We start from the raw sequence: 15,089 nt of genomic DNA on the forward strand, positions 1-15,089 counted from the left end.
ACCCTTACCCTTAATCCAAGCATTAAAATAAACACACTTCAACCTGTCCATCCCATCATTTCTATTCCTGTTCTTTACTGACTTACTGTCATGACATCGACCTTACTCTCAATCCCTCTACTATTTGACCTGGTGTTCTGGTTCTCATCCCATATGTGGAACGAGCTGCCAGAGGAAGTGGTATAGGTAGGTACAATTACAACGTTTAAAAGACATTTGGATGGGTAGATAGATAGGAAATGTTCAGGGGGATATGGGTCAAATGCAGGTAAATGGGGTGGGCTCTTAGTTGGGATGGATGAGTTGGGTTTATGAGCCTGTTTCTGAGCTGTACCACTCGATGTGAGAAATGGGCAGGTGGAGAAACCAACACTAACTTCACCTCTGCAGACGGAGCGTGCTTGTTTTAGAGGACAAACGAGTCTTTGATCTGTGGCCTTGAAGCCTTTCAATGATTAAATCTGGAAAGAAGGAAGTAGATCCAAGGGTGGGTTTGGTTGCCGATCAACCGTGAGGTATCCTATAGTTTGTTTGTAACCAAGGCCACGCATGGCTCTGCTTCCTTGTTAGTATTTGTTCCTAGGCCAGCATTTATCATTGCTGAATATCATGAAATGAAACATTTACAGCAATGAAACAGACCCTTCAGATTGCGAAAGGGCAGTCAGTCTGGCACACTGCTGCGGTGGTCGCGACGGCAGCTCACAACCCAGACAATCTGGGCTCGGCCCTGGTCAGTGCTGTCTGTGTGGAGTTTTCATGTCTTCCTGGTGACCATATGGGTCTCCCTTGGGTGCTCCTGTTCCCACCCAGATCACACAGACAGGTTTATTTGGCCGCAGTAAGTAGTTCCTAGTGTGTGGGTGAGTGGTGGAATCTGATGGGAATACGTGAGAATGAATGGGATTGGTGTGAGAGGACGTCTGGTGGTTGGCACCAACTCAGGGTGACCCTTGCACCCTGGCTACACAGTGGAGGTACAGCACTGCCACACCAGGACTGAAGCTGGGGAGGGTTTACACAATGTCTCTCCGTCAGACTGTGATGTCCACACACACCCACCCATAACCCCACCCCTACCCACACACCCCATCCATGCCCCCACCCCACCCCACACACAACACCATCCTACCTACACCCCTCCCACACCCCCACAACTCCAGCCCTACCCACACACACCCACCTGCAACAACCCACCCACACACCCCACCACCCCCACAAACCCACCCCAACCCACATCTCCCACCCACACAGCCCCACCCACACACCCCACCTACACCCACACAACCCTACCCCTACCAACACACCCCCATACACACAACCCCACCCCCACACACCACCCACACACCCCACCCACCCCTACACCCCCAACTCACACACACCCCTACCTCCCACCCCTACCCCCACCCACACTCTACCCCCCACTCATACCCCACCCCCCACATACCCTTAGTTTGGCACGTTTGCCTTCACTCGGTCGGTGGTCAGTACAGGAGCTGGGACATGACGTTAAAGTGTACACATGGTTGGTGAGAGTGCACCTGGAGTATTGTGTGCACTTCTTCCCCACACATCCCCACCCCCACACACCACCCCCACACACCACCCACACACCCCACCCACACCTACACCCCACCCCCACAGCCACCTGCAGCATTATGTGCACTTCTTCTCCAACTGTGTGGAGGACATCATTAAACTGGAGACGGTGCAACAAAGATTCACCAGGATGTTACTGGGACTGGAGGGCTGGAGTTATCAGGAGAGACTGGAGAGGCCGGGCCGTTTGTCCCTGAAGTGAAGGAGACTGAGGGGTGACCTTACAGAGGTTTATAAAATCACGAGGGGCATAGATAAGGTGGATGGTCACGGTCTTTTCCCCAGGCTAGGGGATCTAAAATTAGAGGACATAGAGTTAAGATAAGAGGGCAAAGATTTAAAAGGAGCCTGAAGGGCAACTTTTACCCATGGAGGGCAGTGAGTATATGGAGAGCTGCCAGAAGAAGTTGTAGAGGTGGGTACATTTGGACAGGTACATGGATAGGAAAGGTTCAGAAGGATATGGGTCAATAACAAGCAAATAGAAACAGCTCAGATAGCCATCATGGACAGCATGGGCAAGTTGGGCTGAAGGGCCTGTTGTCACATAACTCTATGTCTCTGACTCGTACCACCAAGCCAATTTTGTATCCAATTGGCAGCTCACTCATGGTTCCAATGTGATCTAACCTTCCGGACCAGCCTACCATGCGGACCTTGGCAAAGGCCTTGCTAAAGTCCATACAGACAATGTCCACGCCCTACCCTCGACCATCCTCTTTGTCATCTCTTCAAAAAACCTCAATCATGAGACATGATTTCCCGCGCACAAAACCATGCTGACTGTCCCTAATCAGTCCTTGATTTTCCAACTGCAGGTAGATCCTGTCCCTCAGAATCCCCTCCAGTAACTTTCCCCCCACTGATCTTAGCATAGCCAGAGGAGAGGGGAGGAGCCAGCAGCTTTTTGAAAGTTGTTTAAGAGCTAGTTTGTCCAGTGGTTTCTCGCAGGTATGAAAGGGAAGCAGGTTCTAGTGGAGCGGCCATTTTGAGCAGCCAATTTTGGGAGTGGCCGTGTTTGAGGTGTAAGTGCTGTGGTTGAGAATAAGTGCTGAGGCTTTGGTTCAGGAGGCTTCAGTGAGAGGAGGTTGAGCAGATAGGTGCAGATCAGGTTTTCTGTAGAATTATTGTTCCTATTGGAGTAGCTGGGATGTCATTGAGGGCAGTGGCATGCTCCTTCTGCAGGATGTGGGAGATCAGGGAGACTGCCAGTGTCCCCGATGACCTCACCTGTAAGAACTGCGCCCAGCTGCAGCTCCTGACTATCTGTGTGGAGGAAATGGAGCTGCAGTTGGATGTACTTTGGATCATCCAGGATGCTGAGAGCATCATAGACAAGAGTTTTAGCGAGGTGGTCATACCTAAGGTGCAGGCAACAGGGTGACTACCAGGAGAGGTTAAGGAGAAGAGACAGTCAGTGCAGGGTCCCCCTGTGGACATAACCCTCAGCAACAAGTATACCCCTTTGGATACTGCTGCGGGGATGACCTATCAGGGCACAACAGCAGCAGCCAGGTCAGTGGCACTGTGGCCGGCTCTGCGGCTCAGCAGAAAAGGGTAAAGTCAGGCAGAGCAATAGTTAGGAGACTCGATAGTTAGGGGGACAGACGGGAGATCCTGTGGATGCGAAAGAGACACCAGGATGGTGTGTTGCCTCCCGGGTGCTAGGGTCGAGGATGTCTCTGAGTGGCTGCAGAATATTTTCAAGGGGTAAGGTGAGCAGCCAGAGGTCATTGTGCACATTGGCACCAATGACATGGGTAGACCTCAAAGGTGGTAATCTCTGGATTACTCCCAGTGCCATGTGCTAGTCAGGGCAGGAATAGGATGACGGAACAGATGAATGAGTGGCTGAGGAACCGGTGCAGGGGGCAGGGTTTCAGGTTCTTGGATCATTGGAACCTCTTCTGGGGCAGGGGTGTCTTGTACAAGAGGGACAGGTTGCACTTCAACTGGAGGGAAACCAATAGACACAATGGGACGGATGGGTTGAAGTGTGTGTATTTTAATGCTGGGAGAATTATGGGTAAGGGTGATGAACTTAGAGTGTGGATCAGTACATGGAACAATGATGTTGCGGCCATAACTGAACTTGGTAGAGAGAGGGACAGGACTGGATGATTAATGTGCCAGGGTTTCGATGTTTTAGAAAAGATAGAGAGGGAGGTAAAATTTGGAGGGGGGGGTGCAGGGGGAGCTGCACGATTAAGCAGGGATAATATCACAGCTGCACTCAGAGGGGACACAATGGAGGGCTCGTCCACTGAATCTATAGGGTAGAACTGAAAAATAAGGAAGGTGCAATCACTCTGACAGGATTACACTGCAGAGCCCCCAGTAGCCACTGGAACATTGAGGAACAGATATGCAGGCAGATTAGGGAAAGGTGTAAAATCAACAGGGTTATTGTCGTGGGGAACTTCCCCAATATAGACTGGGACCTTCTGAGTGCAAGAGGTTTAGATGGGGCGGATAGATGCATCCAGGAGGGTTTCAGTGACTGACCCTTCAGTGGGAGAGCAGTTCAGGAACAGTGACCACAACTCCTAAAGTTTTAAGATAGCTATAGATAAGGATAAGTATGGACCTTGTGGGAGAGCATTAAATTGGAGCAGGGCAAATTACAAGAGCATTAGGCAGGAACAGCTGTTTTTGGGCAAGTCCACATCTGACATGTGGAGGGTGTTTAAAGACCAACTGCACAGAGTGCAGGACAGGGATGTTCCAGTAAGAAGGAAGGACAAAGAACCTTGGATGTCGAGAGAGATGGTGAATTTATTTAAGAAGGAAAAAGGAGTGTATGTAGGATTTAGGAAGCTAAAATCAAACAGAGCTCTTGAGGATTATAAAGGAACCAAAAAAAAACTCAAGAAGGGAATTAGAAAAGCCAGGAGGGGCCATGAAAATTCCTTGGCAAGTAAGATTAAAGATAATCCTAAAGCATTCTATACATACATCAAGAGCAAGAGGATAACTAGGGAGGGGGTAGGACCACTCAAGGACAAAGGAGGGAACATGTGCTTGGAGGTGGAGGATGTGGGTGAGGTCCTACATGAGTACTTTGCATCAGTATTTACCAAGAAGAAGGACATGGAGGAGAGTTAGTGTGGAGCGTGCTAATATGGTAGGGCATTTTGAGTTAAAGAAAGAGGTAATGTTGGGTCTCTTAAAGAGGATTAAGGCGGATACATCCCCAGGGCCTGAGGGGATATACCCAAGGTTATTGAGAGAGGCAAGGGACTGCTGGGGCCTTGACCAATATCTTCGTGATCGCTTGAGCCACAGACGAGGTCCTGGAGGACTTGGTGAGTAGCCAATGTTGTTCCATTATTCAAGAAGGGAAATAGGGATAATCCTGGAAACTACAGACAGCAAAGTCTCATGTCAATGGTAGGGAATTTACTGGAGAGGATTCTTAGGGATAGGATTTATGACCATTTGGAAAACCTTAGCCTAATTAGGGACAGTCAGCATGGCTTTGTGTGGGGTAAGCATTGTCTTATTAACTTGATTGAGTTTTTCAAGGAGGTGACAAAGGTAGGGCTGTGGATGTTGTCTACATGGGTTTTATTAAGGCATTTGACAAGGTCCCTCATGGGAGGCTCATCCAGAAGATTAAGATGCATGGGATCCACGGTGAATTGGCCGTTTGGATTCAGAACTAGCTTGCCCATAGAAGACAGAGGGTAGTGGTTGATGGGATTTATTCTGGCTGGAGGTCTGTGACCAGTGTTGTTCCACAGGGATCTGCACTGGGACCTCTGCTGTTTGTGATATATAGAAACAACCTGGATGGAAATGTGATGGGTGGGTGAGTAAGTGTGCAGATGATACAAAGATTGGTGGTGTTGTGGATAGTTTAGAAGACTGGTAAAGGATACAGCAGGATATAGATCAGTTCCAGATATGGGCGGAGAAATGGCAGATGGAGTTCAACCCGGCCAAATGTGAGGTGTTGCACCTTGGGAGATCAAATGTAAAAGGATAATACACTCTTAATGATAAGACCCTTAACAGTGTTGATGTGCAAAGGGATCCATGGGGTCCAGATCCATAGCTCCCTGAAAGTGGCTACACAGGTTGCTAGGGTGGCAAAGAAGGCGTATGGCATGCTTGCCTTTACTAGTTGAGGAATTGACTTCAAGAGTCAGGAAGTTATGCTGCAGCTTTATAAAACTCTACTTGGGCTGCATCTGGAGTATTTCATTCAATTCTGGTCGCCCCATTTCAGGAAGGATGTGAGTGTTTGGAGAGGGTGCAGAAGGGGTTTACCAGGATGCTGCCTGGATTAGAGGGTATGTGCTATAAGTAGAGTTTGGACAAACTTGGGTTGTTTTCTCTGGAGTGGTGGAGGCTGAGGGGGAAATGATAGAAGTTTATCAAAGAGGCATAGATAGACAGCTGGTATATTTTTCCCAGGGTCAATATGTCTAATACCAGAGGACATGCAGTTAAGGTGATGGGGGTAAGTGCAAAGATGTGTGGGGCAAGATTTTTACACCGTGGGTGGTGGGTGCCTGGAATGCGCTGCCAGGGGTGGTGATGGAGGCAAATACGATGGAGGCAAATACGATGGAGGCATTCAACAGGCTCTTAGCTGGGCACACTGATGATGGAGGGATATGGACATTGTGTCGGCAAAAGGGATTAGTTTAGTTGGGCGTTTGATTACAAGTTTAATTAGTTTGGCACAACGTTGTGGGCTGAAGGGCCTGTTCCTGCACTGTACTGTTCTGTGTTCTATGTTCGAACTGAACAATCTTGTGCAATTTTCACTGGTTCTGAAAATCCAAGTATTTGCTGTAAAAAACAACTTTGCAATTGGCGCTATTCAAATGAAGGCACTTATTTTTATGTAAGGATTAGTCACCTTCATTCCTTGAATCTGAATGTCAGTAATAAAACTGCAATCAGAAACTAACAGGCCAGCAAAAAGCACAGAGAGAATTTTGCAGGAAAATTAATTTGGACTTTTCAAAGATCTCAAGAATAGCACAAGTGTGCACATGATACAAATCCGCAGTTGTCGGGATGTCTTCTGAAGCTGATCACAGAGCTTTAATGAACCACGTCAGCTTCACACCCACAATTAATGACATCATCTGAACCCCATGATTGTGTTACATCCTTGAAAACACATTTTCAGGCATCTGTTGTTCTATATGTAACACAGGTGTGGTGACTGAGTGACATCATCGACGACAATTAGCATAATGTTAACTAGTTACAGCTTTTAGTACATTCCGGGGCACGTTATGATTTTTCAATGCAATGGATGTTAAGGAAAATCATTGTGAATTACTGACAGAAGAAAGGCCAGAATGTTACACATAATACTTCCTGGTTCTGAGGCATATTCAGGACAAACCTCAGAACGTTGCCCATCCAAAGGCGTCTTCTGATTTCATCCAGCTGTCCCATAATACTCTGCACAATCTCTACCTTTGACCTCTGCAGAGGTGTCTTTAAACCACAACATCTTGTGGATTATTGTCAGTCTATCCATATAATTGTACAAAATAGGAAGTATATATGGCGTTAAAATATAAAGGAACTACAAGGCACCAGGTATTTCCTAAATCACAATGACCTTAGTGTTATTGACATACAAGTACTTAGTTCCCTGAAAGTATCGACTCAGGTAGTCAAGGTGGTGCAGAAGGTGAATGACACACATGCCTTCATCAGACGGGGGGCAATGAGCACAAAAGTTGGGGCATCAGGTTACAATTGTACAAGACATTAGTGAGACCACAGCTGGCGTGTTGTGTGCAGTTCTGGTCTCCACACTACAGGAAGGATGTGATTAAGCAACAGAAAAGATTCACAAGGATGTTCCTGGGACTGGAGGGCTTCAGTTATGAGAAGACACTGGATAGAGTCACAGAGTCGTAGAGCAGTACAGCACGTATACAGGCCCTTCGGCCCAACCAGTCCATGCTGACCACAGTGCCCACCCAGCTAGTCCCAATTTCCTGCCTTCAGCCCATATCCCTCCAAGCCCCGACCCTCCATGTACCTATCCAAGTGCTTCTTAAACTAAATTAAATTAAATATTGTACGTGCCTCAACCACTTCCTCTGGCAGCTCGTTCCATATACTCACCACCCTCTGCATGGAAAAAGTTGCCCCTTGGGTCCCTTTTAAATATTTCCCCTCTTACCCTAAACCCATGCCCCCTAGTTTTGGACTCCCCTACCGTGGGGAAAGGACTGTTACTGTCCACCTTATCTATGCCTCACATAATTTTAAACACATCTGTAAGGTCACCCCCTCATTCTCCTACGTTCCAAGGAATAAAGATCTAGCCTGGACAACCTCTCCCTATAAGTCAGGCCCTCGAGTCCTGGCAACATCCTTGTAAATCTTTTCCACACTCTTTCCAGTTTAACCACATCTTTCCTATAACAGGGTGACCAAACTGTACCCACTACTCCAAGTGCGGCCTCATCAAAGACTTATACAACTGCAACATAATGTCCCAACTCCTGTACTCGATGCCCTGACTGATGAAGGCCAGCATGCTAAATGCCTTTTTCACCACCCTGTCTAACTGTGATGCCACTTTCAATGAACTATGCACTTGTACTCCTAGGTCCTTCAGTTCCTTTACACTACCCAGTGCCCTACCATTCATAGTATAGGCTGGAACTGTTTTCCCTGGAGCAAAGGAGGCTGAGGGGTGATCTTATAGAGGTTTCTAAAATCATGAGGGGCATAGATAAGGTTGATGGTCACTGTCTTTTTCCCCTGAGTCTAAAACTGGAGGGCATAGTTACAAGGTGAGTGGGGAGAGATTTAAAGGGGATGTGAGGGGCACGTGTTTCACACAGAGGGTGATGGGTGTGTGAAACAAGCTGCCAGAGGAAGTGGTTGAGGTGGGTACAGTTACAGTGTGTAAAAGACATGTGGATTGGAAAGGTTTAGAGGGAGATGAGCCAAATGCAAATGGGACTTGCTCAGGAAATCACCTTGGTTAGCATTGACGAGTTGGGCCACAAGACCACAAGACAAGAGAGCAGAAGTAGGCCATTTGGCCTATCAAGTCTGCTCCAAAGAAAAGGGAAAAAAAAGAAAAAGAATGAGAAATGGGGGGGGGCGATGAAAAAAAGAAAAAAACTATTCTAACCCCAATTTCCAGCCTTATCCCCATATCCCTTGATAACTTGACTAATTAGATATCTATCTATCTCCTCCTTAAATGCCTCCAATGATCTAGCCTCCACTGCTGTACTTAGCAAGCAATTCCATAAATTCACTACCCTCTGGCTAAAGAAATTTCTCCTCATCTCTGTTTTAAACCTGTACCCTCTAATTCTAAGATTGTACCCTTTGGTCCTGGACTCACCCACCAAGAAAAACAACTTGACCACATCTACTCTGTCCAGTCCTTTCAATATTTTAGATGTTTCTAATGAGGTCCCCTCTCATTCTTCTGTACTGCAGTGAGTACAGTCCAAGAGCCGACAAACGCTCATCATATGTAAGCCCTTTCATTCCAGGAATCATCCTCGTAAATCTCTTCTGAACCCTCTCCAGCATCCGTACATCCTTCCCAAGATAAGGGGCAGAAAACTGCACACAGTATTCCAAATGAGGCCTCACTAGTGCCCCGTAGAGCCTCATCAACACTTCCTTACTTTTATACACTATACCTCTCGAAATGAATGTCAACATAGCATTCGCTTTCTTTACCACCGATCCGACCTGGTGGTTAACCTTTAAGGTATCCTGCACAAGTACCCCCAAGTCCCTTTATACTTCTGTACTTTGAATTTTCTCCCCTTCTAGATAATAATCTGTCCGTTTATTTCTGTTTCCAAAGTGTACAACTGCACATTTCTCAACATTAAATCTCATCTGCCATTTCCTTGCCCATTCTCCTAAACTATCTAGGTCCCACTGCAACCTACCTGTCTCCTCAATACTCTCTACTCCTCCACCTATCTTGGTGTCATCCGCAAACTTAGCCACAAAACCATTTATTCCATCATCCAAATCGTTAATATACAGGGTAAAAAGAAGCAGCCCCAACACCACCCCCTGCAGAACACCACTAGTAACCGGTAGCCAACTAGAACAGGATCCTTTTATTCCCACCCTTTGCTTTCTGCCAACCAGCCAATGCTCCACCCATTCTGTTATCCTACCTGTAACTCCATGACCTCTCATCTTATTAATCAGTCTCTTGTGAGGCACCTTGTCGAATGCCTTTTGAAAGTCTAAATACACAACATCTACCACCTTTCCCTTATCCACCCTACCTGAGATTTCTTCAAAAAACTCCAATAGGTTGGTCAGGCAGGATCTTCCCTTCACGAAACCATGTTGGCTTGGACCTATCTTGCCTTGCACCTCTAGGTATTCCGTAACCCCATCCTTGAAGATCGATTCTAATAACTTTCCCACCACCAATGTCAGACTAATAGGTCTGTAATTTCCTTTATGCTGCCTCCCACCTTTCTTATACAGTGGAACTACACTTGCGACCCTCCAGTCCTCTGGAACCATGCCGGAATCTATCGATTCCTGGAAAATTATTACCAATGCCTCCGCTATCTCAAAAGCCACCTCCTTCAGAACCCGGGGATGCACCTTATCCGGTCCGGGAGACTTATCAGTCTTTAGTCCATTTAGTTTTCCTAGCACCTTCTCTCTAGTAATCTTAACTGAACTCAGTTCCATCCCTTGAGACCCCTGGCTAACCGGTATATTGCTGATGTCCTCCACAGTGAAGACAGATGCAAAATACTCATTTAGTTCCTCTGGCATGTTTCTTTGCTGTGTAACTCTATGATCATGGATGACCTAAGTCTTTCTCCTCTCTCCTGATGAATTAAAAGAAATCTAAGAAATGGTAAATGGGGAAACAAAGGACCGCGTTTCTCAAGCACCGGTTCGCGGCACTGCCTCAGTGTGACGAAGGAAATCCAACAGTAGGCTAATGGCGCCCCGGAAATCTGTTGTTTCTCTGGCTTCAGGACAAAGCAACAGGACTTCATTTACATCCACCTGGAAGGGTAGTCAGGTCCTTGACGACCTTATCTGAAAGACGATATTTTCGACGGCACATTTCTCCTTCAGTATTTCGCTGAAGTGTCAGCCCGCTCTCTGTGCTGCACTCCCTGGTGTCACCAGCACCATCTGTCTCAGAGTTGAGACTGGGTCCTGGGCACCTCCGATTCAGGTCGGAGTGCTGCCAACTCATGCACAGCTGGTATCAGTGAATGCACTGCAGCACCTGCATGTTGACAGGCTGCTGAGACAACGTTATGTTTGTCAACTGTAAAAATACGCTTGTTGTCATCCAAGGCACCGAAGTGAAATCTAATTACTTGGGCTGCCTCAGCGGAGGTTCGAGCCCACGCGTCAGCAGGCATGGCTAGCGTGGAAGATGGAAATTTTACCCTATCGAGCCTCTTTTTTTCACATCCCAGTTGGATCGAAGCTTGATTATGTATCCGAGCTCTGTCAATGCGGACTTATCCGGAGGAGACACACGGCCAACGATGGGCGAGATGCAACTGTAAAACGCCCCACTCGCTCACTGACGGAAGCACTAAGGGGCTTGGAGAATGCCGGAGATACATTTTATTGATAATTGTCTCCGGTCCGATGGAACTTGCTGAGCCAAGATTTCCTTTGACAGTTTTCCATGAATCAGCATCTTGTGAAGCATGTGTTGTAAAGCTGCAATTATAGCACCGGTAATTAAGACAGAAAGATTAATTACTGGAGCGTGTTGTCATCCGGGACACCGAAGTGAAATCTAATGAACGGCAAACCACTCCGGTGACTCCATTCCATCCTCACCTCCCGCCTGCACGCCCAAGGGGTTCGGCTGAGCTGCGTGAAACCAGCCGGCAGGGCGCAAGTGCTCAAAACGCACTCCGGGAAAGGGCAGGTCTGGTCAGATCCTCCGCCGATCTAAGGGCAGACAAGAAGCAGGAGTTGATCCTTCCAGCTGCTCCGCCGTTCGGTCAGGTGTCGGCTGCTTTGTTTACCTCCGCGCCGCTGTAATTATCCATATTTCACTAAATGAGGACGTGAAATGAACAGAAGCAGATTAATTTCCCCTGTCTGCCCACTCAGATCCTGGTTTCCTGTGTGCTCGGCGGTTTTCATTATGTCTTCAGAGTAAATTTGATAGCTTCAGGAAGTTGCAACGAACCGGAGATTGAACCAACAGTCAATAAAAAGTACAAACTCTGAGAAAGATGCATCACGTCTTCCCATGGGGTCGCAGCCGCATTTCCTTGCGTTGTCTGAACGTCAAATAAAATCTCTTGAACATGAAGCAAGGCTTTGAACTTAACATTAAGATAATATTTTCAGATAAATTCCCAGCTTTTTAAACAGCCTGATATCCACAAACTCCGGAGGGGGCTTCTTAAAACATGGACTGGACAGTGCAGGGTGCCGGTGGTTTAGTATATTTATGGTGCATGAGTCAGAAAGCCCTTTTGCTGATTGGCTGAGAGGACTTTGGCAGTCAATTACAGCAAGCTACATTTCATTCACAGATTTATTAGCATGTGCACTGAGAGAGGAAAAACTCATTCATAAAAGTTCATTCACAACAATTGCAGCGGCCCCCGTGAGCTGACTCCGGCTTGTCGCTCCTGTCGGGAATGTTGTTGAAGGAAACTGAGCCGAGAGGGTTGTTTGATCGGCAGTCTCCGCCGGGACACTGAAGAGGAGCTCTTGCCAAGAGTTTTGCGGAATCCGCCGGCCCTGGCGTTTGATCGCATCCTCAGGGCGAGGGCAGAGGCGGTCGGTGTATGAGCGAGGACTGGGGTCTGACGAGGATTGCAGGGCTCAGTGCGGGGCGGCTATGGGCTGGGCTGGGGCCGTGACCGCGGACGGTCCACCCTGAATGGGTGCAGGCGCCAGTCCCCCGTCCTGGGCTCGTTCGCCCACAGCCATGTCCCGCCATCTCCCGGCGCTGCAGTGTGTTTGGGCTTGAAGCGGGCTCGCGAAAGCGAGAGAACCCCCGCCTCGTCCGTCTGTCACTTGCGTTGACATTGGAAGCAGAGTCGCCACCGAAACCTCCCGAGTTTTGGCCGGAGCCCGCAGTTGGAAACTTTCTGTGAGCGGAGGGCTGGGGAGCAGGTTCCGCCGCCGTGGGCTATGAGAGAACGTCTCGGCAGGGCTCTCGCCGGACACCCGTCACTATTGAAGCCGCCGGGGATGCTTCACAGGGCGAAGTATAGTCGCTTCAGGAACGATTCATTGTCATCCTTGGAGGAGACCAAGGAGCCGGGCGCCTCCCCTCCCTGCTCCCCGCTGACGGCCGCCTCTTCGGCTCCCGCGGTGGCGCACAGTCTGTCCACCTTCCTGCCCAGACTGGCTCAGCTGAGGCTCTCCGGACCCGCCGGCTTACTTACGCTCAAGGGCTTTCCCCGAGCCACAAGGGAAATGCCGAGAATGAAAGTGACCAACACTGTCAGCACTCACAGCCTGCCCCCCTCCTCGGCTCTGGATCTAACCAGCTGCCTTTGTCCCCCCCCTCAGGCCGAGCACGGCCCGCAGAAGGGCAGCGCGATGCAGATCGCAGGGCGGCCGGACAGCGGGCAGTGGCTCTGCAACGTGGACTCGGCAAACAGAGCGGCCAAAGGCTCACAGCAACGCCAGGAGAATGACCTCAACTCCGGCATACTCTACACTGTCAGAGTAAGTCAGCTTTGTTTTAAACTTTCGCACTGCCGTTGTTCTGATGAGGTGAGAAGAACATTTGGCTGTACCAGGGGTTCATCATTTAAAACCGGTTCCATTCTAATGGATCAGGCCCTTCAGCCTATCGTGTCTGTGTCCACATGATGCCACATTAAACTGATCCCATGCGCCGGCTCCCGGTCGCTTTCCCTCCATCCCCAGCCTGTTCACCTGCCTGTCGAAATTTCTCTTAACCGTTGCTGTGGTAACCAGCCTCCCTGGCAGCGCGACCCAGGCACCCACCCCTCTGTGTGTAAAAACAACTGTCTCCGAAATCTCCTCTAAACTTTCCCCCTCTCACCTTAAAGCTGTGCTGTCTGGTGTTTGACAGTCCCACCCTGGGATAAAGACCCTGACAGTCTACCCTATCTGCACCTCTCACAATTTTATAAACTTCTATCAGGTCTCCCCTCAGCCTCTGATGCTCCAGAGAAAACAAAACAGCCCAGCTGTGTCCAACCTCTCCTTACAGTTCACACCCTCTAATTCAGGCAGCATCCTAGTGAACCTCTTCTGCACCTTCTCCAAAGCCTCCACATCCTTCCTGTAACGGGGGCGACCAGAACTGCACCCAGTGCTCCACACGTAGCCTCACCAAAGTTTTATCCAGCTGCAAATGACTTCCTGACTTTTATGCTCCACACCCGAATGATGAATGTGTTCTTTACTAGCCTATCTACTTGTGTTGCCACTTTCAGGGAGCTGTGGACTTGGAACCCAAGATCCCTCTGCACATTGATGCTCCAAGGGTCATGTCATATACTTTCCTCTTACATCTGACCTCACACTTGTCCAGATTAAACTCAATATGCCATTTCTCTGCCCAAGTTTCCAACTGGTCTGTCTCCTGTTGAATCCTTTGACAGCCTTTGATGTTTTTAATCTCTTTAATATTTTGCAGAAACATCTGGCTGGTAAGGTCTGAAAATTTTACATGGCATTAGTTTTCTTAATTTTATGCAGCTGTTTTTTTCCCTGATAGCACTGTCATGACTTCAATACAAACGTTTAAAGACCATTGGTAAATAATCATGATGTGTATTGCATTTATTTTTCCCTTGGGACAGAAATCTTGAAAGAATATCCCAAGCTGCAATGATGATTTACTTTAGCCTTGGACATAGGCTGCAGGGCCTGTTCCCAGTGCTGTGCAGCTCTCTGGCTATGTCTCCATGGCAGCTGCAGGTTGTACATTGATGTTTCCTGACAAAGGTAGATGCTTTAGATTGTAATTCTGTAACATAAAATGAAAGAGTTTTCTTAAACAAAAACAATGTACGATTAAGTTTCAAGACGTTATTTCTATTTAGTTTAGGAGCAGTGATGATTAATTGAGAGATAGTGTCCCAGGCAGGGTACTGTTGATTTGCTTTATCAGAATTCACAACTGAGGCACTAAAGTAATAAAAACCTTTGTTAATTAGTGGGTTTAAAGTATAACCTCCTCCCATTAATGGTGCAGCTTTATTCTGAGATGTACTTGTACTGAAACTACCTGCTTTAAAACCAATGTGTGGACTTACAGCCCAACTATCACTTCTGTGCCACGCCTCACACCTGGAGGCTCCTTTTCTGCAGTTGGTTGCTCTCTGCTGATTTTGTGCAAGTTTTTAGTGCAGCAATCTGAAAATTTGCAATCAGACTTCAAAACCAAAGGTGTGGGCAGGACCAGAGGGTTCTCATGGTTCATGAGCTCAGCAACAGAAGCAGGCCCTTCATTCCTCTCTGTCCTTGCTGGCCAGCAAGTACCCATCCATTCTAATGCCATCTACCAG

General features: G+C 48.0%; 1 protein-coding gene across 3 annotated transcripts in view; it reads left to right on the top strand.

Moving 5' to 3' along the window:
* Positions 1-15,089, top strand: part of LOC127583969 (SHC-transforming protein 1-like) — a 247,755-nt gene that overhangs the window by 57,916 nt on the left and 174,750 nt on the right. The window contains exons 1-2 of one of the 3 annotated variants that reach the window (XM_052040441.1): positions 11,722-12,688; positions 13,114-13,272. In XM_052040441.1, coding sequence (XP_051896401.1) covers positions 13,144-13,272 — 129 coding nt within the window. In that variant the 5' untranslated portion in view covers positions 11,722-12,688; positions 13,114-13,143. Of the gene's footprint in view, positions 1-11,718; positions 13,273-15,089 lie in introns of those variants that run through there. The other 2 variants (XM_052040440.1, XM_052040438.1) reach the window with 2 other exon arrangements.

The sequence above is a fragment of the Pristis pectinata genome, chromosome 28 (assembly GCF_009764475.1).
Source record: "Pristis pectinata isolate sPriPec2 chromosome 28, sPriPec2.1.pri, whole genome shotgun sequence".
Lineage (NCBI taxonomy): Eukaryota > Metazoa > Chordata > Chondrichthyes > Rhinopristiformes > Pristidae > Pristis > Pristis pectinata.